This window comes from Emydura macquarii, unplaced genomic scaffold (assembly GCF_026122565.2).
Source record: "Emydura macquarii macquarii isolate MOO-44397 ecotype Brisbane River unplaced genomic scaffold, CSIRO-AGI_Emac_v2 contig_3287, whole genome shotgun sequence".
Lineage (NCBI taxonomy): Eukaryota > Metazoa > Chordata > Testudines > Chelidae > Emydura > Emydura macquarii.
Genome location: NW_027133424.1, coordinates 7,217,427 through 7,244,989, shown reverse-complemented (window position 1 = coordinate 7,244,989; position 27,563 = coordinate 7,217,427). Strand labels below are relative to the sequence as shown.

At 47.5% G+C, this 27,563-nt stretch overlaps 2 protein-coding genes across 13 annotated transcripts in view; both read right to left on the bottom strand.

Annotated features, from left to right (window-relative positions):
- Positions 1–1,106: 1,106 nt before the first annotated feature.
- On the bottom strand, positions 1,107–12,517 carry LOC137142928 (allograft inflammatory factor 1-like). 2 transcript variants are annotated; one of them, XM_067532442.1, is made up of 6 exons: positions 12,485–12,517; positions 12,354–12,409; positions 5,365–5,431; positions 4,188–4,229; positions 2,580–2,763; positions 1,107–1,410 (listed from the first exon to the last, which is right to left on the bottom strand). In XM_067532442.1, the coding sequence occupies exons 1-6, from the start codon at positions 12,489–12,491 to the stop codon at positions 1,227–1,229; spliced, it is 540 nt and encodes a 179-aa protein (XP_067388543.1). In that variant the 5' UTR covers positions 12,492–12,517; the 3' UTR covers positions 1,107–1,226. The 2 variants fall into 2 exon arrangements, with proteins under 2 accessions (XP_067388543.1, XP_067388544.1); XM_067532443.1 differs by having other exon boundaries at positions 2,580–2,742; positions 12,485–12,516.
- A 7,808-nt stretch (positions 12,518–20,325) lies between these two features.
- Positions 20,326–27,563, bottom strand: part of PRRC2C (proline rich coiled-coil 2C) — a 118,213-nt gene continuing 110,975 nt past the window's right edge. For 7 of the 11 annotated variants that reach the window (XM_067532533.1, XM_067532535.1, XM_067532537.1 and 4 more), the window contains 3 exons: positions 26,102–26,228; positions 24,844–25,080; positions 20,326–22,150 (listed from right to left, as the gene is read on the bottom strand). In XM_067532533.1, coding sequence (XP_067388634.1) covers positions 21,890–22,150; positions 24,844–25,080; positions 26,102–26,228 — 625 coding nt within the window. In that variant the 3' untranslated portion in view covers positions 20,326–21,889. The remainder of the gene's footprint in view (positions 22,151–24,843; positions 25,081–26,101; positions 26,229–27,563) is intronic. The other 4 variants (XM_067532540.1, XM_067532541.1, XM_067532544.1 and 1 more) reach the window with 1 other exon arrangement.

Genomic DNA, 27,563 nt, shown 5'->3' with positions numbered 1-27,563 from the left:
CACATTCTTTGTTCAATTACAGTTGGCAATTACTGAATCCTGGCTTGTGAGGGACAGCTGCAGAATGAGATGGGGTGTATCTATGCTTCCAAGCTAGGAGGGAGTAGTGCGTATCCACTTATAGGGATGGAAATGAACAAAAATAAGATCAGTTTCTGATTCACTTCTATGACTTCGGCCAAAGCACCTGGATAAGGTTTACCCCTGAGCTATGTCATTTATATTGACGAGTGGCTGGGTCTAGACAGCTCTGCACCTCCATCACTTTGTTTTTCAGTTGCTTTACACTGCCTTGGGCTAGATTCTGCTCGTGTGAATCCAGCCCAACTGCACTGACGCTGATTTGCTATTTGGGAGTTATGGCAACACAACTGAGAACTTCCCCCAGCTGCCAAACATAAATAATTTCCCCATCTGTAAGAGGGAAACAAAGGAACAACCAGTCTTGTGGCTCTAGTCATAAGAGCACCCTTCTTCCTAAGATGCTCACCCCCAAGCCTGCTAATCATCGTTCCAATGCCCAAAGCTGACCAAACCACTACGAAACAAGACAGAGCTCATCTTCACCCTCCTCTGTCCTGTAGCGACCTAGCACTCCAGGCAGCTGCTGGAGAATTTCTGGAGCATGGAGCCATACCCAGGATTTACTTGTGACCCATTGTAGCTGCAGTGCTTGTAGTGAGAATGATTGACAGCCTTCTCAGGACAAGCGACCAGCTAGTTCTGCACACTCTGATGGGCAGGTTTGTCCCACAATGAAATTCAGCTTCCTCAGCCTAGACCCTATTTGAAGTCATTGCCTGGAATACCAGCGACTCTGGAGCATGGCATCTGGAATAGGGCTAACCTGGGTGAGAACATCAGGCAAATAAGATTCTAGGTACTAACCTGGAAGGGCGGAGATCTATTCCAGCCCCTGCCGCTGACCTGCTGGGAGAGTTTGGATGTGTACACCACCTCTGCCTGGCCATTTCCCTTGCCACCTTCTGTCTGATGATATACAGCCAACTCTTTGGGACAGGGGCTGGCTTATGATGTTCCTACAGCACCTTCTTAAGCACTAAGCAATTAGTAGTTCTGCTCTTCTGCACGAGACCATCAGCAGCTCATAGACGTGCTGGACAGCTCTTTATTTGGGCAGGCCTGAGCCGTGTGCACGAGACCCAAGTGCTGTGTACATTCAGTTTGACTAACTTTTCATAGTCTGGAGAGCAGTCTCGCATTTCTCAGGCAGCCGGCAGGGTCTCAGGGCAGCCATCAGCTGGAGACGGGGGAGGTGGCGGTGGGAGCGTGGAGAGAGGAGAGGGGACTCCAGACAGCGTGCATTCCAAGTAGCTTACATACAGGCCAGCATCCATCAGGCTGGGTCTCCTCACAGCTTCACCTCCGTTTCCATCGTAGCGCATGATCCTGGCAACAGAGTGTGAACAGCTGGACTGATGGCAATAGCCAGGAGTAACCCCACACGCCAGCTCGTGCTGATCTAGTGCATCTCAAGGTGCTTTACAAAGGAGGTCAGTAGCTTTATCCCCATGTAACAGCTGGGGAAACTGAGGCACAGAGGGGCAGTGACCCAGCAGAGCAATGCCTTCAATACCCCTTATGAACAGTCAGGTCCTGACTAGCCCACCTTTCCCCAACTCCTCTTGGAGAGTCTTTTCAGAAGAGGGAGGTTTGCTTTGCCTTTGATGGTCTTTTGATGACTAACTGGACATTCTTCCCATTCCCCCCCCTTCCCCCCCTGCCCCATTGGCCAGCCCTGATCTCTCCACTCAGGCAGGTCAGCTAAGTTGGACTGGTGGGGTTCATCTCCAGCTATGCTGCATCAATGGGCTGGGGCCAGAATGTAGGCTGCAAAGACATCAGGGGAATGGTCATGTCTTGAGCGAGCAGTGAAGAATCCCATGGAGACATTTTCATGTACTGCGTGAAGCTGGGACGATCCCTGCCTCCACCCCTAGAGCCTAAAGTTTGGCACCAAACACTCAGAGCCAGCCAGATTCGGATTTTCAGCTATCAAAGTGTGAATCCAGCATCATTCCTTTGGCGTCTGTGGTGCTGGGCTGAGCTACACCATTAAAATTCAGTGGAGACCAGCTTCTGGCCCAGTTCGTACTGCCAAGGAACCAGAGTGCTACCCTCAGACATGCCCTGAGGGCCACTCCCACCGGAGTCCAGACCTCAAATGGAAGAGGGAGGTCTGTTTCCCTAGGCAGAATAAGGGGTCTTGCCTTGGTAACCCACAGATACTAGAGTTTCCCCATTAGAGTTGGGTCTGTAGCTTCTTGGGCCTGTTCCTTTCGCTAGTTAGTTACCCAGTGATCACAAAATGGAAACAAGCGTGAGTTTTGCACTAGGTCAGCTCTTCCACCCTCTCTACAATGACTGCACCATCCTAGTGCCCTGATACTGCAGCGACGGGAAGGTTAGATCTCCCCATGGGTCTTCTCACCCTATGCTTGAAGGGCAGCACCACCCCAGGACCAACCGAAGACACAAATCAAACTCTTTCAACTATTAGCACATTCAGGTCCTTCCTCTACCCAAACCCAGAGAGGCAAGTGTGCTTTCATACATACCGCTGGCACATGGTGGATCTGCGGCCCAGCATGACCATCGCGAAGTCCTTGTAAGGGATGGTGTTGCCTGAGTTCCCTGTGATTTCCTGAGCTAGCACCTTGAGCTCCGAGGGACTTCGGAAAACTGCAAACTCCTGCAGTATCCTGCTCATCGTTGGATAGTCTGAAAGAACCCCAGGCTCAACTATGGTCCAGATCACATGATCACAGGGGTTAGAGATGGAAAAGATCTATCTGGCCAACTACCCTGTTCTTCCTCCCCACCATGGCTCCAGGACACTTTCTACAGCAGTCACAGGTGGGCCTGGAGAGTTTTAAGCAGCATCTACATTGAACATTTTCAGGCGTGCTCTGGGATTGCTCTAGGGATAGCAGAGCTCCTCCAAGTCTAGCAACAGAAGTTGGTTCAATAAAGGATATTACCTCCTCCAGCTTGTCTCTCTAATGCAGCAGCTCCCCAACTGTGGGTCATGACCCCAAGTGGGTCGCTTCATCAGCAGATGGGGTCATGGCCATCGCGGCATCCTCTACATGCTGATCTTACATGCACGGGGGGAGCTATTTTGCTCTACAAAATGGCACCCTCCATGCAGCATGACCTTGCATGCACCATATGCAAAATGGCAGCCTCCTTGAGGCGTGGCCTGGCATGGACAGTGCGTGTGAGGCCATGCTGCAGGGAGGACACAGTTTTTATATGGCAACTTCCATGCTATCCGGGGTAGTGGGAAACACCACATCTGAAAATGGGGTCGTGCAGGGAAAATGCTTGGGAACCGCTGCTCTACTGAAATGCAAGAGGACCATGGGCAGTGGTTGGGGGGGGGGGGGGGGGGAATTTCATTGACCAACAGGAAGTTTTATAACTTTGCTGCAATAGCGGAGAGACTTTGGGACCGGCTACACCTCAGAGAGGCATGCCAGTCTCACAGGGGAAAGCAGAAGCAGCTCAGTGGGTTTCCACCTCTTTTTAGAAGCAACGACTCATTTCCCAGCGAGTCTTGCATCAGCTGGTCAGGAAAGCTGCCTAGCAAACACCTGAGCACGGCTCCCAAATTCTCCCCTCTCCCGTCTTAGGGCACCAGGCATTTTGCTCCCTTGTTAAGGAGCACTGAGGGATCCAAGGGTACAGCAGAGCTGTGGGACCCACCATTGTGCCCCTGGGCTGGTAGCTGCCAGCCTTGCCACACTGAGTCACCCTCAGCAGGAGTGCTAAGTGCTCAGAGCCTCTGGCCCCAAGTGAGATCCAGTCCCAGTGAGGAAGACCGCCACAGGCAATGGGGTAGGTTCAAGGTGCCCATGGGCACAAGTAACCAGCACACCGGACCCCAGTGAGTCACATCCCGCGGATAGCAGCACTGGCACACTTCGATTCCACACAGGGCAGTGGCACAGGGCGGCAAGGATGGCCTTGTGAGGGTTCAGTGAGCTGCCTGTGGCCCGCTCCCCTGTGAAACGCAATGGAGATCACTCTGCTCGGGGCCACAGAAATGAGGAGGCATCAAACCCCAGTAGGCTGGTGCCACAGCGGGGCCTTCAGATCTGCCCTGCAGAGAAGGAGGAGGAGGGAAGCAGCAGCTACAAGCAATGAGTTAGGCGACACGTTACCGATTTCTCCTGCACGTGTGGCATCATATCGCATAAACATGCCTAGGAGAGAGAGAGAGAGGAGAATCACCAGGTCTGCAAGGCTGAGGGCAGCACAGACTCATTGATCTACAGCAATAGCCGTTCTGGGGCTCTGCCATGGCAACAGAGGAGAAAAGCCTTGCTTCTCACACACAGTATTCATCTTTGAAGGGAGGCCATTTTGGGGGGGGGGGGGGGAGGGGGACATTTTTTTACCTGGCTCTAGCTACATCCTGGTACTCAGATTGTTCTAGAAGTGGCATTTATTGATACCTGCAGGAGCCTCCCCAAAGGAGATACTAGCTATGATGAGTCTTACTCCTTAGAGGACTTCATAGATACATAGAATCCTCAACCTCAAATGTGGGGATAGGGACAAAATTCATCTTCTCTGCAGATTGTGAGCTGCGATTCATAGAATCAGAGATTAGAAGGGACTGCAAAAAGCCGTCTTGTCTAACCGCCTGCCAAGATGCAGGATGGATATTCACTTGTACGCAGACCTGGAGCAAGGCACGTCAACAGCAAAATGGCAGTTCAGGAATCCTGGATGCAGGCATCTCCATCAAGAGAGCTGTAGCGTCAGACTAGATTTGACCCAGCAGCGTCTGTATGTCACGTGTCAATTCACACGTGTCCCACTGGGCAAACGTAGCTGTTCAGGAACATTCCCTCAGGTTAGCTGGCTTCGGTCTTCCGTATTTGATGGTTTCCCCTGAGCTTCTTTGGTATCAAGAACCAGATCCTGAGCAGGGGTAAGCCAGCAAGCAGCAGGACCGTGCCAGTTCACAGCAGATGAGGGTCTGGCCCAAAGGATGTGCTGCCCCCTCATCACCAGCAGATGCCAACTCAACAGTGCAAGTGATTTTAACCAGGACTGGCTGCCTTTGGCTTGTTCCCTCTCCTCCCCCCCGGTCACCAGATCCCCAGTGAGCAGGATAGGGTGACAGCTACCAGCTACACTGTGGCCAATCTTGACACAAGGGCTGCCCGTATGGACTAGCTCTGGAAGGGGATTAGAAGAGCATTTTGCACAAATCATCACCCCTGGTGCTGCTTTAGCAAAGCTTCCCTCTCCCCAAGCTCAGACACAACTGCATTTTCAGGGTACTAAACCGTTTCCCTCACAGCTCCATTGTCCTTGGGACAGACTCACCCTTCAGCTGATCCAGCTTTTCCCACAGCTCTGGAATGTCTTGGAATGGTTCGTCAGCCAGGTATTCCTGTCCGGGCAACAGAGAGGCCAGTTGGTGACCAGGCCTGGCAACGGCTTATGTGACATAATGAGTGAGTATCAGCACTCATGGAAAGTGATAGGGTGGAACCAATGCAGGCAGACCCCAGGCAGGTATCCTCTGGGTCAGTCTATTCCACTCCCGGTGAGCCCTCTGCCTTAGCTCTCGGCCAAGATGCCTTCATCTAAAGTTACAGCGCCTGCACCTCTGCTATGGCAGGGCCAGCCGTGAAATGCCTTGAGTTGGAAAAAAAAATTTAAGCCATGAAGAGCCACTACAAAAATAACTAGAATTGCTAAGAGGAATAGCGGCCAATCAAGGAACTTTCTTCCTTGTGTTCTCTTGTCCCAGCCACTAGATGCAAACCACCACGTGCCTGCTTCCCAGCTCACTGACTTGGAGTTACCCTAAACCTCACAGCAGCTCAGTGAAGTCTGATGCAAAGTTTTGATTTTGGTCTGGTCACCCCTTTTTGAGCCAGTTAGTCAGGGGTGCTGGAACTAGTGGTGCTGGGTGTGCAGCCACTCCCCCGGCTTGAAATGGTTTCCATCATATGCAGGAATTACTGTTTTGTTCAGTGGCTCTCAGCTACCCACACTAGACAAATTGTTCCAATGCCCCAGCAGTGGCTAGTCAAAATTTAGGGCCCTGAGGACGTTCCAGCTGGAAGCAGAAATTGACAGAGTCTGGTGTTTGATACGATCCTGTTTATTTGCAAGGAACGTACAAAGTCCTGCTTCTCTAAACGCAGGAGCAACCAAAGTGCTCTGGAGAGCGCTTCTTCGCTCACAGGCCTCTCTCTTTAGCCAGCGCCAGACTCAGCATTTCTCACTAGAACATCTTCCAGGATCAGACACTGTGTTTCAGCTGCTTGGTTACAATGACTTCTTTACATTTACGCTAAAGGGAAGGCAGCAGCCACACCTGATCCATGCCTGTGTTTAATCCAGCACATAGGGCTTTTGCTTCCTTCCCTTTAAAGGTTGGTAACACGTAGAAGGGTCAACAACCACAGCTCCTGTTACCTGGCAGCTCTGTGTTCTTGGGGAACCAGGGCGCAAAACCCCGACTCTCTCTCTGGCTCACCTGAATTACCACCCCCCCAGAAACTAAAGCCTGCTTGAACCAGAAACCAAAGGCATTCTCAATATGAAAAGGTAGGACACACACAACTAAAACCCTCCCATCAAGGGTGAGACAACTCCCCATGCCTCATAAGCATCTCAGTTAGCACATGAATGGAGAACAGAAGCCTCATCTACATCGAAGATGGAACACGCACTGAACTCTGGGATTGCTGAAGCAGGGAAGCACTGCATGTTGGGAGATCTCTGCTCTTGATGTAAATGAACAGCTGTACACATCCAGCTCCGCAGTTATCAGACCATTCTAGTTATTGATATGCAAAACACTGAAACCTGATTGCATTGTGAGCTCTCTCTCAAGGAAAGACGCCCTTCCAGGAATGATCAGCTCCTTTTGTCCAGACATTGTTTAAACAAACCTGGCATCTACAAATCCCCTATCAAAGCTCACACCTCTTTTCTGCTGCTGGGATCCAAACTCTGCATCAGTTCCACTGGAACCTGTCTTCTCTTCCTGACTGATCGTGCTGGGTGCTCTGCCAGACTCAAAGCACTCCAGACCCTAAGTTGACTCTTTCTGGGAATCTCTGAGCTGCATGGAGTGGGGAGATCAACCCCCCCACCCTTCTCTCCCCAACACACTTTGTCTCTCTCTCTCAGTCCAGGTATAACTTTTTACTTTTGTAATCAAACCTGGAATAGCTTTCTCCAATACCCCAACTGTAATTGTGTAGCATTGTAAGCATTTGATTTTTTTCCTCTCCTTGTATGGTATTACTATTAGTATCATAAGTTTTATATACCTAGCAATAAAATAACTGTTATAAATCAAGCTGGTTGCCACTTTCTCTCTCTCTCCAAACTGCATTTACTCCTTTGTGTTCTTGGTTCCTATCTTGCTCTGTAGCAACACTTCTCTTACCTAAGCCAAAGATCTCTGGAGTGTCCAAAATTCCTATGGGGTTTGCTCACTGTAAGAACTGTAAGCACTGTAAGAACAAAAAAGGAGGGGGCTGGCAATCTCTACAAAATAGCAGAACACTAAAAAGAACTAAAATGGAGTAACTGTCTGCTTGACCACAATTTTCTTTCAGGTGTAAAGGGGCATATGAAGGGGACAGCCAGGAAGTCCTACTCTGCCTAGCCTATGGAGTCCAGGGGCAAATAAGGGTGCGGCTCAAGTGCTGTTTGACCCAGCCTGATTGAGTTCAGGGGCAGATAGAGGGGAGTAGATGAAAAGTGCTGTTTGGACACAGCCTGCTCAAAAAGTGTGCTCTATTCTGCTGCATGGGAAAGGGGCATATAAGGGTGGTCACTGAAAGTGTGGTGTCACCCAGCCTGCTGAGTTCAGGGACTCGTAAGGGGTTGGCTGATAGTGCTGATAGCCCGGTCTGCTCAGACGCACTCAGTTAATCTGAAATGTGTGTGCGCATCTGTGGGGGGTTTATTTGAATCTGGTGCTGGAGGAACCCAGCCCTGAAAACCTTAGGTCCTGCAGGATAACTCCATTGGGAGGGGGCTTGTAGCCATATGAACACACAAGTAACACAATTAGTACATTAGTAGAATCACACCCCTAGAATCACACCCCCCTTCCAGGAAGGTAACCCTAATAAATGAGCATACCCCAAGGTGAAGGGCAAATCTGGTAACACTCCTATTGAAACCTGAATACAAATATTCTTTTCCAGCCGCAGTCACCTAGGTGATCTGGAGAGCAACTTAAAGGCTTGTCTTCACCTACAGCGCTGCCCCTACGCAGCTGTAGCACTTTAGTGAAGATGCTATTGCGCTGATGGGAAAGCTGCCAGTTACTCCACCTCCTCAACACACAGTAGCTGTGTTGACTTGCTGTGCCGATGGGAGAGCTTCTCACTGTCTACACAGAAGGTTAGATCAGTATAAATACGTCGCTGCTGGCAGCCTCATTCAGGTTTCCAGGCAGGGTGGGTTCCCTAGGTCCATAAGAACTTCAGGGAGCCAGTCAGATGCTGGCAAGAGTCCATGTTAAAAAACAGAGGTGGTCCTAGTAAGAGGCAGTATTCCAAATTCAGACCTGACATTAGAAGACCATAGAATCATAGGAAGGGACCTCAAGAGGTCTTCTAGTCCAGGCCCCTGCACTCAAGGCAGGACGAGACCATTGGGTCTCAACCTATTTACCTTTGTGTTATGTGGGCTGCATCCCGTACTACCTGTATGGTCCTGAGGATGTCACATGGGCAGCAGCTGCATGCTGATTAGGCTGCAAGCGGCCTGTGGGCCCCAGGTTGAGAACCGCTGATCTAGACCATCCCTGACAGGTGTTTGTCTAACCTGCTCTTGGAAATCTCCAGCAACAGAGATCCCACAACCTCCCTAGCCAATTTATTCCAGTGCTTAACCACCCTGACAGTTAGGAAGCTTTTCCTGGAGTCCAACCTACCCCGCCCTTGCTGCAATTTAAGCCCGTTATTGCCTCTTGTCCTAGCTTCAGAGGTTACGAGAACAACTTTTCTCCCTCCTCCTTGAAACAACCTTTTATGTACTTGAAAACTTATGTCTCCTCCAGTCTTCTCTTCTCCAGATTAAACAAACCCAATTTTTCAATCTTCCCTCCTAGGTCATGTTTTCTTGACCTTTAATCATTTGTCCACATCTTTCCTGAAAAGTGGCACCCAGAACCAGACAATACTCCACTTGCGACCTGATCAGCGCAGAGTAGAGTGGAAGAATCACTTCTCGTGTCTTTCTAACACTCCTGCTAAATACATCCCAGAGTGAGGCTTGCTCTTTTTTTAAGGGGGGGGAAAAAAAAAAAACCAAAAACAAAACCCCACACACAACAGTGTTACACTGTTGACTCGCATTTACCTTGTGATCCAGTACGACACCCACATCCTTTCCGCAGGGCTCCTTCCTAGGCAGTCATTTCTCCAGTTTGCAGGTGTGCATCTGATTGTTCCTGCCTCAGTGGAGTACTTTGCATTTGTCCTTATTGAAATTCATCTTATTTACTTCAGGCCTTTCCTCCAGTCTGTGCAGATCATTTTGAATTTTAATCCTATCCTCCAAAGAATCAGCAATGCCTGTAACTGGAGCTGGAGAATGGAGATGTAACGCCATTCTTTTCAATGGAAGTTGCACCTGTTTATACTGGAGACGAATTTGGTGTCATCTTCATCTCAGGGGACTCCCAAGCAGAATGGTTTGATTTTTGGACTCTATAGGTAGAGATCACTTGAATATCCCAGATACGGCCTTTACTGTGGCTCCGCTAGTGTCTCAATCTAGTGCCCACCTTTCAAGCTGCAGGTGACTGTTGTTGTGTGCTGACTCACCACACCCGGTCAGGTCCTTTCCTATATTCAAGCAGCTCAGGTCCCAGAGTCGTTTCCTGTGAGACTCAGTTAGGCACCTGCCTCATGCAAACAGAGGGGCCAGAGGAGGAGGGGATGCTGCCCACTTTATATCTTCCAGCCCAGTGGTTGGTGCACTCAGCTGGGATGTGGGAGATGTAGTTTCAATTCCCCCTTCTGCCAGAGCAGAGACCCCTGTTGAGATCCTACCTCTGGCTTGGGTGCTCTATGCACAGGGCTGGGGGCTCCCTGAGACTCTTGTTGAAGCTGTTGCACTCTGGAGAAATACTAAGTCATCGAGCGAGAATGCTCAACACTGGTGGTTAAGGACCCTACCTAGGAGATGGGAGGCCCAAGGTCCCATCCCCCTGCTCCAGTGACTATTTATCCACAGTGGGATCGCTACAATAGGAGAGACTGAGGGAGCCCCACATCAGACAAGCACCACATCAGACTACCCCACAGCTCTCCTGAGAGGAGGCAGACCCCTGCTCAAATCCTGTCTCCTTCTCAGGCAGAGATGGGGGCTACCGGGCTTCAGGTCTCCCATTTCAGATGAGATAGGCTGAGGAACACATATCTTCTGCAGGGGCACCTAAAAACGACTGGAGCACCCAAGCCTTTTTGCGGCTCTGGGCCTAAGTGACTTGCCCAATGCCACACAGGAAATCGGTGGCAGAGCAGGGGATTGAACCCAGGTGTGTCAAATCCCAGACTAGAGCTCTACCCACTAGATTAGCTTTCCCTTTGGGCCCCAGCACCTATATCCCCCTTTATATTTTGCACATGCAAGAGCTTAACAAAGGCAGATCCATTACACAGTTTCAGGTCCATAGCTCCATAAGTAGCCTTTATATTTTACATGAGGAGAGCCGGGAGGTGATTGGACCTCTACATACATGGCATTGGTGAGACCAATACTGGAATGGAGGGTCCAGGATGTGAAAATGTTGGAGAGGGTGACAAAGCCACAAAAATGAGACAAGGGCTGAAGAAAATTTCTCTTTCTGTATTTAGCTGATCCAAAGAGAAGATTGAGTAGAGACTTGATGACAGTGCCCAAGAAATTTAGAGGCCTGACGGGTGGCCAGAATAGGTGACCTGATGATCCCTGCTGGTCTTGAATGCTATGAAATGGGATATAGGGTCTTTCACTTTAAGAGGCTATGAAGTGGAAAGGCCATTTGTTGCCTTGGGCCTGAAGTCACAATCCAGGCCTCCAGACGACCCCCCACACTTCGGGAACGTCTGGCTGCATATCTGAACTGTGTGGCTTGGCCCATGCCTTATTTACACCAGCATAATCCTTCACTGGGGCTATTTCCCCCCCATCTACAAAGAGACCAGCACATCAGCCAACCACAGCAGAGCCTCATTGGGAGAGCTTGGAAAATCCGAGCAGCTGCGGGCTCTGCTAATGTATCAGGCTCTCCACTGAAGCCACTTTGGGAGCAGCGCTTTGGTGACGAACGCGGTCACAGGTAAAACCTCGCCTTGCTCATCGTTGGCCAACAGCCAGGTTTCTCTCGCTGACCTCTTCAGAGGTCAATAATGGGGCATGAACTGGTGTGAACCAATTAGAGCACATATGCAAATAGATACATCCTGATTGGCTTGAAGTCAATTGACTTCATCTCATATTTCTAGGACCAATTCTTCTGCAGTAGTCAAGCCCTAACTTTCTGGACCTTAATTTCATGTCTTTAGTTTAGTGGTTTTGAAGCGCCTGGTGACAAGGGAGTTACTTTACGCAGTAGTGACAAATGTATTAAAAAACCACACAACACAGAGAGACCTGATTCCACTCCCATTCACACCAGCCAGAATTACTCCAGGGTAAGAGAAATTAGAATCATGGCTCTTGGGTCTTGGCTTTACTTCATGATTTGTTTTCCCTCAAGGTGCCTTTTGACATTAGCCAACATGTACGTTTTTGTTTAATAAATTTCAGGTCTATTACTTTTGGAGTCAACACCTACCTACTGGGCAAGTTGAAGAGAGACAATAATTAAAAGACATTGGGTACAAATGAGCTGGCATGACATCAGTAGGAATTCTACCACCATATGGGAGAATATAAAAGGCTTCCCCCCCCTCCCCCCCAAGCACTGGATTTAGCTGAAATCCTCTCATCAAGCAGTTCATGGACTTTCTGCATGATCTAAAATGCATCTTATCACCAAAAAAATTGCAGAGAAACTCCCTTAGGAAGATCATTTTAAAATAGGAATTTTTCTGGGGGTAGGGGGAGAGCTTTAGTTTTATGAAGTCAGTTTTATCATACCTTATTGTCAAAAAGGAAAGACACAGACCACTTTATCATAGTCTGAAGCCTCAGGAGTCCTTGATTTCAGCTATTTTTTTTTTTTTTAAGTTAAAGTTGAACAAACAGCATAAGATTGTGGTTTTTGTTTTGTTTTTTTTAAATCTTGTATTCCTTATATAAAAGAAGCACATGGTAAGAGCTGGAAAATTTACTGCACCTACCTTGTTAACTAGACAAAATTCTTTCTCCTGCTTCTCCTGTAGTTCAGGTTCCTTTGCTACAACACACAAAAGAGAGAATTAAAATATATATATTAAAAATGTTAAAACACAGCAGAAAATTTAGTCTTTACCAGCCATTTTCCCCTTGCAAAAGAATCAGCTATGCTAGCTTTACTGAATGATCACCCCTTTCCTTTATACACTTCAGCAGCTGGCTTGACTTTGAACTGGGCTGATTGGAGGGATTTGCCTAGTTGATGAATGGCAACTGTCACATTAAGCAGTCAGAATTAAACTGATGGCAACTTTTCATTGAGAATAAAAGAAGATAGGGAGAGGGGACAAGGTCCTTAGCATGTTTGCTGATTGCTGATCAGCTGATTGCTCTTTGTGGGATGCAGTGTTATTGTAGCCCTGTCAGTCCCAAGAGAGACAAGGGATGGTGGACATTTAACTCACCTAATTGTGTGCTTGGCGATGGGGGAGTGCATAGCTATGCTTAGCAGAGGAGGCTTTGAGCATTGTTAGCAAGATACTTTAAAAATATTGCAGGGTGTTTCATCACTTGCAAGTGAAAGGTTGAGCCCTAGTTGCAGGGAACGTAGGGAAAACTGTCTGGGCTGAACAGGGCAGGGTTAGGTGGCCGGGAGAGGGTTGCGTCCAGTGGGCTGTTAGCAGAAAACTCCTTGCACGTCAGGTAGCGGCTATTGCTTTGTTTGCTAAGCTCTGCCTTTGTTAATAGGGCTGATTATCTTGCAGAGGCCTGAGCCAAAGATCAAGGCAGCAGCATTGCGCTAGGTGCTGTACGAATGCACAGTAAGAGACAATCACTGCCCTGGAGAGCTGCTATAGACAGACATCACCAGCAGAAGGCAGGACTGCCCAGAGGTTTTTAGGTAGCAAACTCTGAAATTAGAGACCCCCCCTTCCCAGAATATTACCACCGAGGTGGGGGTTAGGAGTCCGTCATTAGCACCACCCCCCCTTTCAGGCCCATCATAAGGAATGCTGGCTGGATTTTGCTGAGATGATCCAGACTGTGCTGTGTTAGGAGCTGGTGTGTGTGTGTGACTAGAATGCAATGCTGGGCCAGTGGTGTGCAAAGCAGGGGGCCAACCCCCGCCCTCAGTCACTGCACGCTAAATCTGGAGTAGCTCGACCGACAGCAGCAGTGGGCTGTGAAACGTAGGAGGAATATCCCCAACGAAGGGGAATGTTTGCCACAGCGTGGCTCTGTGGAGTCCCCTCCCTCCAGGAGCTGGAGCACTTGATGGGTGTAGGCAGTTGCTGTCGCCTTCCACCTACTCTTCCAGCTCCACGAACTGCAGCCGCTCAAAGTAGAGGTTGTGGATCTGATCCCAGCGTAGGGGACCTGTATAGGGGTGTTGTTTTGGCAGAGGCAGGGAGGTTGGCATGTGTGGTCCATGAGATAAGGAAATAGGAAGGCATTTGTCTTTTCAATCCCATTGATTTAAAGGCACAAGCAGGCAGCAAGTGGCTGGCCTGACTGGAGCCTTCTCTAGGAAGACAACACACAAGTCCATGCCACAACCTGACTAGCCCCAGACTGACTGATGGGTTGTTACTCTACCCTCAAGTCCTCTATCATCTGCTATGTCAGCAAATATTGCTTAGCAAAGCCAGAAAGGCTTTGGAAGGCAGACGCCCGGTTCTCCACTTGCCCGTACAATGCATGGGGCCAGCATATGCCTCCTGGGCTCACTGTACAGACCCTCCTGTGCTGGGATGGGTAGGGGATCGGTACGGTGGACAATCCTGTCCTGTGGCCCAACTATCTTGAGGTGTGGTCTGGGACGGGGTGTGAGATGCACGCACTGAGATGGGCAGGGCAGTGGAGCATGTACGTCGCTGTGCAGGGAGCCGGGGATACGCCCCGATCTGCATGTGCAGCTCCCGCAGGTGTTACTTTCTCTCTCTCCAGCATGCTGGGGCAGCAAAGCTGAAATACAGCCCCTGACGCGCTGTGTGACCCCTTTCTTTTCCCCCCACAGGCCGGGGCGTGATGAGCGCCGACGTGCAGACATGAACTGATCACAGTGGTGAGGCAGAGACAGCGATGCACCAGGACGCCTGCCATGGCTCCCCCTTGCCCCGTTCCAGCCTCCTCCAGGGGCCCAGGGACGTCCCTGCGGGTGCTGGGTGATACGCAGCCCTTGCCCAGCAGGTACATGCTTCACCCGCTGGACCGGAGGACCTGCCCCCACCGGGCGCCACTGGCTCAGGTTGACCGGAGTCCCACTTCGCCCATCCCTGCAAGCTGTGCACTCTACAACCAGCCCCTGAAGCCAGCCCTTCTGCTGGAGCCGCAGGCTCAGGTCACTATGAGGCTCACGCCTCCTGCCGCAGGAAACCACCTTGTCTGCTCCCTGGCCGGGCCTTCGTGGGCACCGTCGCAGGTGGATCAGAGCCAGACGCCCCCTCTCTCAGCCAGCTGGGCCTTCTACTCCAGGGACCAGCGCTTGGCCCTGCCCTGCGAGCCCATGGATCGAACTCGGCAGAGCCCGGCACTGCCTGTGCCCAGGTGCTATGCGGTTTACGCCATGGACAGCTCAGGGCCTTTCCTGCACCCGGGGGCTCAGGCTGGCCAGAGCCCTGCTCCACCTCTGCCCAGGAATTACGCCGTTTACTCCCTTGAGCGGACCCTGTTCTCGCACCTGGACCCCTCGGTGCAGCCTGGGCGGGGAGCCCCTTCTGTCCCAGTCAGCTGTGCTGTTTATTCCATGGACAGCTCGTGCCCCAGCCCAGAGGCACTGGCTCAGTCTGCTCCCGGCTGCCTTGCTTTCCCACCACTTCTGCTGGCCGTTTACTCTGCCGGCCAGGGGCGCTTTGCCCCTCACCTGGAGCTGCTCTCGCAGATCGACCGCAGCTGCGCACCCCCGGTCTCCGCCAGCTGTGCCATTTACTCTCGGGATGGTTTGCCTGACCCCTTGCCTAGCCGGCTCAGCTAATCCCAGCGCCTGGCCCCTCATCTAGACCCATCAGCTCCCGTTCCTCCAACTCACCGGACTGCCTCCCCAAGTGTCGCGACATGACACAGGGGCCCGGATTCCCCTTGCGTGGTGGCACCGTGCCCAGCTTGCTGAGAAGGGCTTTCCTGGCTGCAGCCTGGCCAAATTCTCCTGCTGCAACTTCAGCACCTAAGAATAAAGCAAGAGCAGCCTCGAGGGTGGTGGTGGTCTCCCAAAGGGTACTGCCTGGACCCCTCTGGATCCTAAGCTCCTAATGCTCTGAAGAGCAGGGGCAGCCCAAGGAACAACTGGGCAAACAACCCCCCCACTTCTGCCCCCCTCACCGCCCTTCTAACGGCCTCGTCCCAACCCGGCGGAGCCAAAAGAGGGCCACACTGCCTCTGGGTCCCAGTCAGTCCTTGGCGTCTCAGCTGGGACGTGCCTGCCTGGCCCTTGGGGGCAAGTAGGACTCAGAGCCGCCGCTGCCCTTCACCCAGGGCCCCGACCGCGGAGTGGCTGGGAGTGACGGTGAGCTGCACTGCCCTGGGCTGGATTTTGAACCATGACGTAAGGGGGAAAGGTTCCCTACTCTAATGAGGACCTGGGAGTCTCACCCTTAACGGGGGGCTGGGCTCTGCCCCTCCGACAGCCCTGGAGTAATATCTGACCCCACGCAGCCTCTCATCGGTCTGACTCTAGCCCAACCAAGGGGCAGCTCTCACCACGAGTGAGTTGCATTCAAAGATCAGTCCTGTCATCCCTTTTAAAAGCCAAATCGACTTTTAAAAAGGAGAAACTGCTCCTCCGGACCTTTCCACGGAGTGACCCTGTGACAGCGGTGACATTTCCAAAAGCACCTAAGTGACTTTGGAGACGATGGCTATGGGCTAGACGTCACATTTATGTGTCAGGGGCACGAGCAGATGTGAGCCCTGATGGACAAAACTGTGCCAGCAGAAGCTGCTAGCATGGGCCCAGTTATACCAGCATAGCATTTGCCTGTATAGCTTGTTTCCTTCTTGGGGGATGGTTTTACGAATCATGTACAAAACACAGCATGGCCGCTACGGCTGCATGCACTGCAGCGGTGCTTTGGCAATGTACAGTAAAACATTCCTAGTGTAGACATAGTTCACCGCAGACGGAGCTGGAGTCACTTTTGAAAGTGAGACACCTGCTCATAAATCTCTTGAGGGTTTTGAAAATGTAATCCTCTGGCCTGATCTATACGCACAAGTTTTGCAGCCATAGCTCTGCCAATTACAAGGGGGGCTTGGGTGGGGGGTTGAATCACACCCCTCCCTATTGAATCAACCACACCCCCACCTCTTAAATCACACCTCTACTTGTTAAAACTATGACGGCAAATGCTCTAGTGGAGACTCAGTTATATCGACAATAAAATCCCTTTGCCAGTACAGCTTATTTTGTTTGGGAAGCATGTGGAAGCTTGACTGGCAAAAGGTTTTGTTGCCAGTATAAGCTGCGACTTCACGGGGAGGGTCTCTGGGCGTAACGGCTGCAGCGCGCCCTTTCAAGGGGAGACAAGGTCTTTGTCTCACATCGAAGTTGTAAGGACTGTATTTTTAATTTGATCTTTTGCTACTGTGGTTGCTTGCGACCACCATGGCTGAGCAGGACATAAACCACCTACCTATGATTGAATGGTGTAAATAGCAGCAGGAGGAGATATTTAAGCTGGTACCCCAGTGTTATGAGTAATGGGAAAATGCAGAACCAATATTAGGAAGAGGCACTGTGGGCCAATGCTGGTGCTCTTCCAGACCCCAGGTTACAACCAGAAAGTTTCAGGAGTCCCATCTAGCCACAGAGAGGGTTGTCCATAGTACAAATCCATGGTTTTATACCTCAGATAACATGGTTACGTACCCAGCTTTGGCATAAACTGCCCTAGCAGGTCACTCAAACGCTGTTAGCTTATCTGCGAACTTGACCTGAGCCTGTGGGGTAGATTTCGGTGGGTGATGCAAGAAGGGGAGTCATTTTAGCAGTGCCAGGAGTGTATTCAGTTTTAAAGCAAGGCGGGCCCAGGTCATTTGTCAACAAGGGAAATATTCCCCCTCCATCAGCTCAGGGTTGAAAAGGGGCGTTTCAGACCCTAGATGGGGACTTCAGCCCTGAATAGTTTTACTAAAATGATCGCCTGGAGAAGTTAAGTTCAGACAGGTTTACTAACAATTATTTTGTATTGTTTACATGTTCATGGCTGTGACCCGCTCTTCACACGTATCCCAGGCGGGAGAACGCCATTAGCAATAATTCAATTATCCTACAAAGAAAACAAGCAGACAGCCACTGTGGCCATCATTTTCAGAAGGGCTCAGCACAGCCGATTGGGCCCGATTCTCAGAATTCTGAATCTCCCCACCTCACACAAAAATAGGAGCCACTGATTACTGAAAACTTCACCCAGCTAAGTTACATGCAATCCCTCCTAAGCAGGAAGCTGCTTTCTCTGCACAGACTGCCCCTTCTCTCAGAGAGGCTTGCCTCCTGTGTCAGACGCTTCTTCAAATGATCTGAAAGACAAGTTAATTATTCCCCAAAGTAATAGGAGAGCTCTGTTTCGTCCTCGTAGGTGATCTAGAGTTTTACAGTGAAGGAATGTTTAAATGCAGTAAATCCTGTTTGGTTTGTCAGAAAAAATTGAGTGTAATAAATGGACAAAGAAAAGTGATCTAGTTAAACCTTATGAAATTCAGTAACTAGAGAAGAGCATTAATTCAGATACTTAATCTTTTTGCCCGTTAATCCATTTAAAGAAAGGTTTGAAAAGGCACACGAATAGAGAACTTTAAACACAAGTTAAATCCCACATAACCTCTTAATTTAGTCAATTACACTTCCTGTGCAGGAATGTTATCCCTATCCGACTTTATATAGCTGATAGACACTGCCAACTTAAAAATTACATTTCTGACGTTTATACAGGCTTTGTTAGAATGCCTAAAATTCATCTGCTTATAGCAGAGCGAAGCATTGGTTTCTGTTTATGTAGTACAGTCAGACACCACTTTCCCGTGCGTCTTTCCCACAAAAACAGGCATGGAAGAGGGGGGAAAAAAAAGTCTTAAGCTAAGAAAAATGTGGCTGCAAAACTGCATCGCTTGGCAGGGAGGCTCAAAGGCAAGTGTAACCCCTGGAACTGCTTTTAACCAGATGTTCGACACGGCGTACATTGAGATGACAGTGTCCGCTAAGCTCAATTAGGTTTGACATCGTTGCCGTATATTATGCTGGTTTTATGAAAGAGGTGCATTTTGTAATTCACACAAGAACACAATCTCCTATTTGATTCTAATCCCACCTTGTTTTAAATGCTCCTTCCCCCCTACCAAATCTTATCACAATGCTGCCTATTCCAGCTCATCCAGTTGCTTTTAAGGTTCATGGATTGGGGAAAGGCCCAGTTTTATTTGTAATGCCATCAGTTCTGTGCTCCTCTTTTTGCTGATGCAGTATCATACCACTCCTCTTTTGGGCTGCAGGTTGTTGCATCTTTACTGTCTTCAGTCCCCATTGCTGTAGATCTATTGAACTGCTAGCTCTTATCAATTGTGTCCCACTGGAAGCCTCTGCATATGCTAAACTTCCCCATGCTTCTACTTTAACTCTTTCCAAACCACTGCCTTCAGTCAGGTTCAGTAGTAGATTAATCCTTCCACAAACGTTTCCCCAGTACTGTAACACGGCATAACAGAATGGGCCACCAGTTTCTGCAAAAGTAGGTGATGCGATGTTGCTATTAGCTTATTTTTTAATTCTGCCATTTGGTCACATTCTGTGGAGGCGATAGACGCTATGATGGACAGTAAGATAAACGGACAAATTTTCAGATTAGTGAGAAGCAAGGGCACCCTCTAGTGACCAGTTAACGAATACACCTTTGTAACTACAGTAGAACCTCAAAGATATGAACACCTCGGGATGGAGGTTGTTTGTAACTCTGAACAAAACATTATGACACAGTCCCCTGCAGCCAGTGGCTTGCTTCCAGTTGAGGCTGGGAGAGATCTCTGGACAGGTGGCACTGGGTAGCACTGCCTGGTTTGCAAGCAGCTCCCTGCCCTATTCCTGTTTCTTGCCTTTGGTCTAAACTGAGAAGGCCTGCCCCACACTCTTGGCACTACAAGCCCCAGCCCTTAGCCACCCCTCCCCAGAGCTCACCATGCTTGAGGCAGCACATGGCAGGGGGTTGGTGCCAGCCAGCTGCCAGCGCCCCTCCCCACCCCTTGCACGCCCAGAGGTGCTGGCAGGATCCAGGAGTGCAGCCATGGGCAAAGCTTGGGCCGCATCAGTGCACAGGCTGTGGCCCTTTAAAACTCCGAGTTCAGCTGACTCCCACTCTAGCTCCAGGCCAGGCTTTGGCTGCAACCTTCAGATCCTTGCACCACAGTATAAGCAGGGAGCTTTCTTTCCGCCAGCTCTGGAGCAGGGGGTGGTAAAAACAGCTTCCCCCTCCCTGTGGGGTGGGGAGGAACTGTGCCCTTGGCTTACAGGAACAGCGCTGTTCTGCTCTGCATGCCAACCCTGCAATACAGGCAGTGTTTGTTCTCTTCCCCCCTCCACCCTTCTGCTGCTGCCTGATTACTTACTTCCGGTTTCACAGGGTGTTTGGTTGACCAGTCAGTTCGTAACTCTGGTGTTTGTACCTTTGAGGTTTACTGTAATTTATTATCTGCAATGGAGGTTACAACTTGCAGGGTTAAAGGGGCTGAACATCCTGGCTATCAGACACTATGCTGAAGATAACAAAGGCACTAAGAATGATCAAAGCTTCTGGTTTTTAATTGAATATTTTACTTTATACTCCTAGCAAGGGCTTCCCAAGGTATCAGCTAATGACACATTTTACTTGTATTTAAGGTAAGCTGTGTAGTGCCGAACCATAACGTGTGCCATTCATATGGCAAAAGTGATCCTTCATACACTCTCTCTGCCTGTAGCATATAGACTAACGGATTATGAAATTAACAGGATACTTTATTTAGAGAATACTTTATTAGTTTCTGTAATCAAACCCATGTAAATAAGACCTTACATATTTAATACAGTGTGTTACCCCTGTACAAATGGAAAAAAAATTAAGTTGAACATTTCTAGACCAATATGGCTGTTAATTTCTGTACAATGCCAACTCACAGTACAAGTGGGATACTTTTTTCCAAAGTTGACATCACAGCTAAAGTTTCCAAAAATTCAAATGATATATATATTTATATAAAAAGATAACCAATAGCAATTCACTAGGCATCAATAGCAGCAACAGCCTTTCCAGCTTCTGCAGTCATCTGAACAAAATTATACACATTAGACTTTCAGCTCACTTCCTTCGAAAAAGTAAAAAAAAAATCCCAGAAAAAACAGCAAATTCTGTTACTGATGTGGTACCTGGTGCCTTTTATTAGCTTCTCAATCATTGTCTGGAAGAAAACATTATTAAAAACAGCTCTGGTATAGCACAGTCACTACTACATATCATAAGCAGGTACAGGATATCTTACATTCACAGAAGTATCATACAGTACTGTCCTACAGCTATTATACTAGAGGATACAATTAAAAAGGCATTATTTGACTTGATTCTACTTTCCAGCACACAGTGGGCAAGAAGGAGGTGTGATACGGCTCTGACATAAGAATGCACCTTTTTAGATAAGGTTCTCTTGACTCTGATAAAGTTTCTCTTTAATCTAGCGGCAAAAGCTAGAAACTGTTTAAAGACTACTGGCTTCATATAAAGGTAGCCAAACAGAGGTGAACAGAACTCATTTGACTACTAATGCAATTAGGCTCTGAAATCCAAGGGGCGAATGACTGAGGGGGCCTGGGTGTAGAGAGTACGTGTGTGGCAAGCAACACTTTACTGCCGTGATCTAAATACAGCATCATATCAAACAAAAGCAGCAGCAGTCAAACACTGCCTTTTTAGGGAAATTTGACAGTGTCATTGTTACTATTTGTGTTCTATTACTTTAGATGCCATGTGGTGAAGGATAAGCTACTCTATGTGACTTGCCAATTATATTAATTCCCGTTTGTTTATTGCAAAACAGCAGCCTCTGAAGTCACTAAAAAAAACAACAAACACAGCTTACTCTGTCCAGCATTGTCTTCAGACTGCATGATCTGAGAGCGAGCGAGCTTGTAAAAGATGAAATAGCAGCCGAAGAACAGCAGCGCATGTATAAAGAGTGTTCATTCTACAGCTAAGAACATGCTTCTTCAGCCACTTTCTCCCCTGCTGTGCTATTTCCCATTCCATATCTGGATGGCATACAAATGTGTGTGTCACTACACACACACACCCCCCCCCCCACCAAAAGCAGACCTCATGCTAGGTTAGAGAAGCTGCAAGCCCAAAGAGACCAAGAGCTTTATTGGATCTGCAGCTGTTTGTGTGTGTCAATGCCAAGAGCATCTATGTCCCTTTTTGCAGACTGGAGCCATGAAGGGATAGAAGACTACTGTTTTGCTCTTTAGGCTACAGGTTCACACTGCTGTTGAATCTCCCCCCACCCCCCCAGCTGTATAGAAACACACAGACTAAGATTTTGTTTCTTCTGTCTTGATTGCCTGAGGTTTGATTGGTCCAGTTCTAACAGGTTTTGTGGTGGCAGCAGGCGCAGGGGTGGGCTTTTCCTCCACTTTGTCCTGGCAGACCCCCGGGGAGTCCGTCATTGCCTCAGAGGGTTTGCTTCCACTTTCGTCCACTTTTTGCGCTTTGCCTCCTACTGGTTTGCTCTGCTGTTGCTGCTCAGAGAAAAATCTGTGTGTGGATTGAAGAACCTCTGCTCTCTGCTTTGCCTTAAAAAAGGGAAAAAACACATTTACTGATAGAGCGTTAAGATAAAGCTATTTATTTCCTGTAGGGATTACATTTTAAAATGTGTCATGACCAATCAGACGGATCAGAATTTGCCAAGAGAAACATCTCACTATGCTTTTAGTTTCTTCCCCTGGGGCCTGAAAACTCCCCTCAATATAAAAATAAAGTTAGTGCTATACACAATCCTCCCTTGCCCTTCCTGCAGTTATTTCTAAACACCTTTCCCACCTGGGTACACACTGAAACATTTTGCTGAGCTGGATCCCATTAGCAACTTGATTAAACTTTAAGTCCAAGATCTAATTTTAGGGAACTTTTAGAAATTGTGAAAACTGCAAAAAACCTTCACTTATAAATAAGTGTTAGACATCATAGTAAGGTGCAAGCCCCTACTCTAAGCGCTCCTAGGACACAACTCGTAGGCCTTGTTTGACTCTCTCACCTGGTTGCTCTAGCACTGTTGTGACTCCATCAATACTAGCAACAAGGGCTGTGCAAGTGCAGACCAGCTGCCAGCTTCTCACCACTGCACCTTCTAGACCTGTTCTGAGCAGGGTTACGTGACAGCAGCAAAAATGTTGGCAACTGGCCTGCAGCAGTGGGAGAATCTCAGGAAGTCTACAGTGCCAGTATAGACATAGTGTCCTGATCCAGATTCTCCCCACAGCTGAAGATCTCTCACCCCACCCAAGGCAGACAGTCACAACACAGTTGTTGCCTGGTTTGGTTTAATAGTGGTTTCTCTCAGGCTATGCACACACTACAGTTTAGGTCAGTGTAAGTTATGTTGCTCAGGGGTGTGAATAAGACATCCGCCGAGTGACATAAGTTACACTGACCTAAGCACCTGTGTGGACAGTAAGAGCTTGTCAGAACTACTGTTGTTCACGGGGACTGGAGTAACTGAGTCAACACAAGAACTCTCTCCTGTTGATTTAGAGCGTCTGTGCTGCTGTAAGTTCTGTAGTGTAGCGACAGCCTCTGTTACTGCCATTTCCCCAGGTTTGCAAAGTATGTAATTTAGGCCACTTGGTTACATGGTGCAAATTGCAACTTTACACTTGCTCCCATCTTTGGAAGGAATAGCACTGTGACCACTACAGGCATGATTCTGTACCCCTTATTCACACTGAGTATCACTCAGACAAATGCCCACCTGCTCATGTAAGTGCTACTCCACTCCAAGAGGAGTTGTACTCTTCAGGCCCTTTGCAAGCAAGTTTATTGTACAACACAAAAGTAACAAAATGCTTTGCACTTATAATAAGGACCTCAAAGCACCCTGAACATGAATTTAGCCTCAATACTCCTGTGGATAGATATTTTAAAGATTTTACAGATGGAGCAGAGATTGCCTCCCCTAAGTACAGAATAAGAATGGGAAAACAACCCAAGAACCCTAGCCCCCCGTCTACTCTACTGCTCACTAACCAACTATTAATGCAAATAATGCAACCAACATTAGTAATTAGTGATGGACTAACAGAGTGGAAATAGTTGCATTTTAAATGAAGCAACATGGACACTTAAAACTCCTTTGTGCAGATTTCTAGTCTGGTAGCTATATCAGGATGTCTGAATGCTTGGATCACAAGTGACAAGGAATGACAGTAAGGAATGTGAAATAACCATTTGAAGAATGTATATGGGGAGGTGTAGAAACAAGACTATGTAAGATTCATGTTTACTGTCTTTTGAGGGGAAATTTACAAATTTTATAGATGGATAACTAGTCTATTCCAGACAACATTAAGTCTCATTTGTTAAGAGGTTTGGACTAGATCTAGCCCTAAAAGGTAACTATTTACAAGGTAAAAATATCTACAATTTAAGTAAAGGACAGTGAAAGTAATATTGACCCAATGCCCAATTACCCCCCAAAAAAAGCATATTACATTACTTCTATACCCAGACACTAGACATGGCAAAACCAACAACAACTGAAAAACAGTTCCTTTAGACTAAGTGCTATCCATACAGGTAACTGATTTTGCAGAATACAGGCAGATGTGTAAAGTTTACTATAATCTTACGGTGTCCCCACACAGACTCCCTGTACCAGTGCATCTGCCTCAGGTCACAGTATCTTGCCTCATCATGAAGGGTCCCAAAGTGCTTTACAAGTTTTTATATATATAAATTCATATCATCTACTACTGAAATGCAGCACCTTTTGGGTGGAATATGCCAGCTGTTTAAACAGAGTGAGAAATAGTATATCCAGTTAAAACTACAAGGAAAACATAAATTAGGTAGAATTACCAAAATTGGAAGTTGGCCAGTTCATTTGGGGCTAATATGGCTACTCTCAAAAAAAAAAGTTACAGGAGATGACCACTAATAGTCAGGACCTTGGACTTTACGTCTCATCCCACAGATGCAGTCTCCTGAAGCCTAAACATCAAATTTCCCTTGGGAATGATGATTGTTTCACAGAGCCATTGGCTACAAAACCACCTGAGAATGGATATTTTGCTGCCAATCACTATAGTTGCAATTAAAAAAAAAAAAAAAAAAATGTAGTTGAAATCTATACTAAGACATTAAAAGGCCTGGATAAAGCAGTTAAGGGTCCAGAGGCATCGTAAGACATGGTTCATCGACACATTCTTGCCCTATGAGCTGTCAAGACTGAACTGGGGTTAACAGCACTGCTGTTCAAAATACTAACCTTTACGTCTTGCTCAGCCTTCATCGCAGCCTGGGCCTGATTGCCTCTGACTCCAGAGAGTGATACACAAGGACCTCTGGCCACATGCTGTAAACGAGGGTGGCTCATAAGGCCTGTGGTCAGCTGAAGTGGCATCTGACTAGCCAGTGCCATTGGCGGCCTCTGAACAGGCGCTGGGAAGGTGTTAGTATGTGGGGCTCTTACCAATGGAGGGATCAGGTTAGGCTGAGAGAGGATCTAAGTTGGGGAAAAACAACAACAACAAAAAAAACATTTAGCCATCAGAAAATTGCCAACCAGATCATATGTTGGCTTTTCCTTAGAGGGGGGAAAAACATGCCTGTTCTGCCATTAAACTAATGCCAAGAAAGTAGGTAGATTTTTTTTATTCTGTTAAGACAGGCCATGCTTGGACTCTAGGAAAAAGAAAACCCCAAGATGATGCTGTTGCACTTAGAGTTGCCCCAACACTTCAAAATTGTAAATGACAAAAATGGGGAAAAGCAACAAAAAAATGAAGGCACTCTACAAACCCTAGCAAGGCAGCACCTATGGCATCACTAACAACAGGGAGTTCTCATTGCACCTGGCAGCATTAAGTTAACCTTTCATTAAAAACAAAACAAAACAAAACACCAAGAGACAGATCCCTAAGTCAAATACGCAAACTAAACAGACGAATTCCAAAGGGTCCTTATCCGCAGTAAACATCATTTTTCTCTAGTGGCTCAACTACATCCAGTTATCATCTGCAACTGTTACCCTTCTTAAGGTGTTCTTTGGAATTTTTGAAAAATAAATCACACTTTTGATCACTTCAGAACTGCATCTCAGACAAATGACTAGGAATCTGTTTAAGTTTTTAGAATCTTAAATATGCACTGGGACCCTTCTGAGATACTGCATCTCCCCACTCCCTTAGAGAAGTTTGTTTAGAAATGAGATGTTCTGGAGCTGTGTGGGGAAGCCTGCAGGGCACCGCCTGTACTAGAACTACTCAAACTAGTGCTATTAAGTTCCTCACTTTCAGATGCACAGATGTCACTGAAAATTAAAATGCATGAAACACCAAAAAACCTGCATTAACTAGCAAGATTAAAGACGAGTCTGCATTTAACTTGAATTCAGTTGCTTGATAAACAACATTCTTTATTAAATTTAGGCTTATACTTTTAACCCATCAAAATAAAAACAGTGCCCACAGGTGGGTAAAGTTATAAAGTCACAGGATTAACTGAGGTAGCCATCAGTTTCCCACCTGGGGTGCGAACTGTGCAGGAAATGGCTGTGTCATTCTCACAGCGGCAGCTGCTGACTGAAATTGCTTCTGGTAGACAATGCTGTTCATTTTATTGGACTGGTTGTTAGGACTTGAAGAAGTGGCCCTTAAAAAAAAACCAACACCAATTAGAATCAAGACATTGCTACTACCACAAGGATGCTTTTGTAATTAGCACTTCCCAGCTGAAATCTGAGCTCAGAGGAAAACTAGCATCAGATATTCCCTAGCAACTACCATTAGAATCCCTCAAGGCAACCGAAGCCAGAATCTTAGCAAGTTATTATGGTAATTCAAAGGGAACCAGGTGAGTCAAAATTCCTGAGAACAGAATTAGCAACAGAACACAGAAGGAAAGTAAATGTTTTGGTCACAGACTTTACCCGAATACCCCCACCATAAATGAACTCAGACTCAGTAAGCAACACTGTTTGCTATGTGTGGCCATAGCCCCTCTTGGTTTCCTTTCCAGTCCCTTTGTATTGTCAGATTCAGAGCGTAAGCTTCTCAGCAATGGGACCTGTGACATGTACCAAGCACACACAGCGGGATAGTTGAGGTTCCATACTTGTTTCCATTCTGGCCCGTTTTCTCTTGTTCATAGCTTTCTGAAACTTTTGGTTTCAGGCTGAAGTTGTCCAGGTATGGGATACATTTTTTTTTTTTTTTTTTTTTTAGTTTTTATGAGAAGAAAACCATGTCCCTCCATTACAATTTTTTTTCTGTAACCTTTTGAACAGCCAATCCAAAATAGATCAAGTCTGAAAGATGATTTTTTGACAATGAAACAGTCCTCACTGAAGAGTTGTGCATGGCTTTGGTCTTGAGGAAATGGGGTTTGATTTGCTTTAAATATCATGTATTAAACATGTGAAAAATATTTTTGTTAAGATTGTTAAATGAGCATGGATGCAGAGCGTGTGCACACATGCAACTAAACTAAGTCACGTGAAATGCTTCATTAGTTTAAATCAGTTTATTCCTACAATTTTCAACCTGAACGAGTTTAAACTATTATGACTGCCTGGCTCTCTGGAGTCTTCCAGACCACCTGCCCCACCTGCACTGTGGCCCAAAGAAGGTGTGTGCGCCGGAGGCCTCCATCAATACGCTTTGGGTTCTGCTAAGTGTGCCAGAGAAGGGATCCCTGCAGCAGACCATAAAGTGCATGGGACAGGGCATTTCAGTAATTTCTCAAATATTTCCTGATCGCTGATTATACACATTAAGTCCCCCCTCCCCCCCCCTTTTTTTTTTTTTTTTTGGCAACCCAGCAGAACATTGGGAGTCCTGAAGACTGATGTTCCTTTTAATATTTTCTTTCCGGCTCACCCCATCAAAATCTTCTCGCAATGAAAATTTGGAATTTCCATTAAAAATCTGTATTAAACATTGAAGTAGCACAATTAAAGGGATACTGTCAACTCAAATAGTCAATTTT

Coding starts and splice junctions, on each gene's coding strand:
- LOC137142928 (XM_067532442.1), bottom strand. Junction 4,230..5,364: donor AAAGCTGGATCAGCTGAAGG/GTGAGTCTGTCC, acceptor TCTCTCTCCTAG/GCATGTTTATGCGATATGAT. Junction 1,411..2,579: donor AGATCCACCATGTGCCAGCG/GTATGTATGAAA, acceptor CTCTGTTGCCAG/GATCATGCGCTACGATGGAA.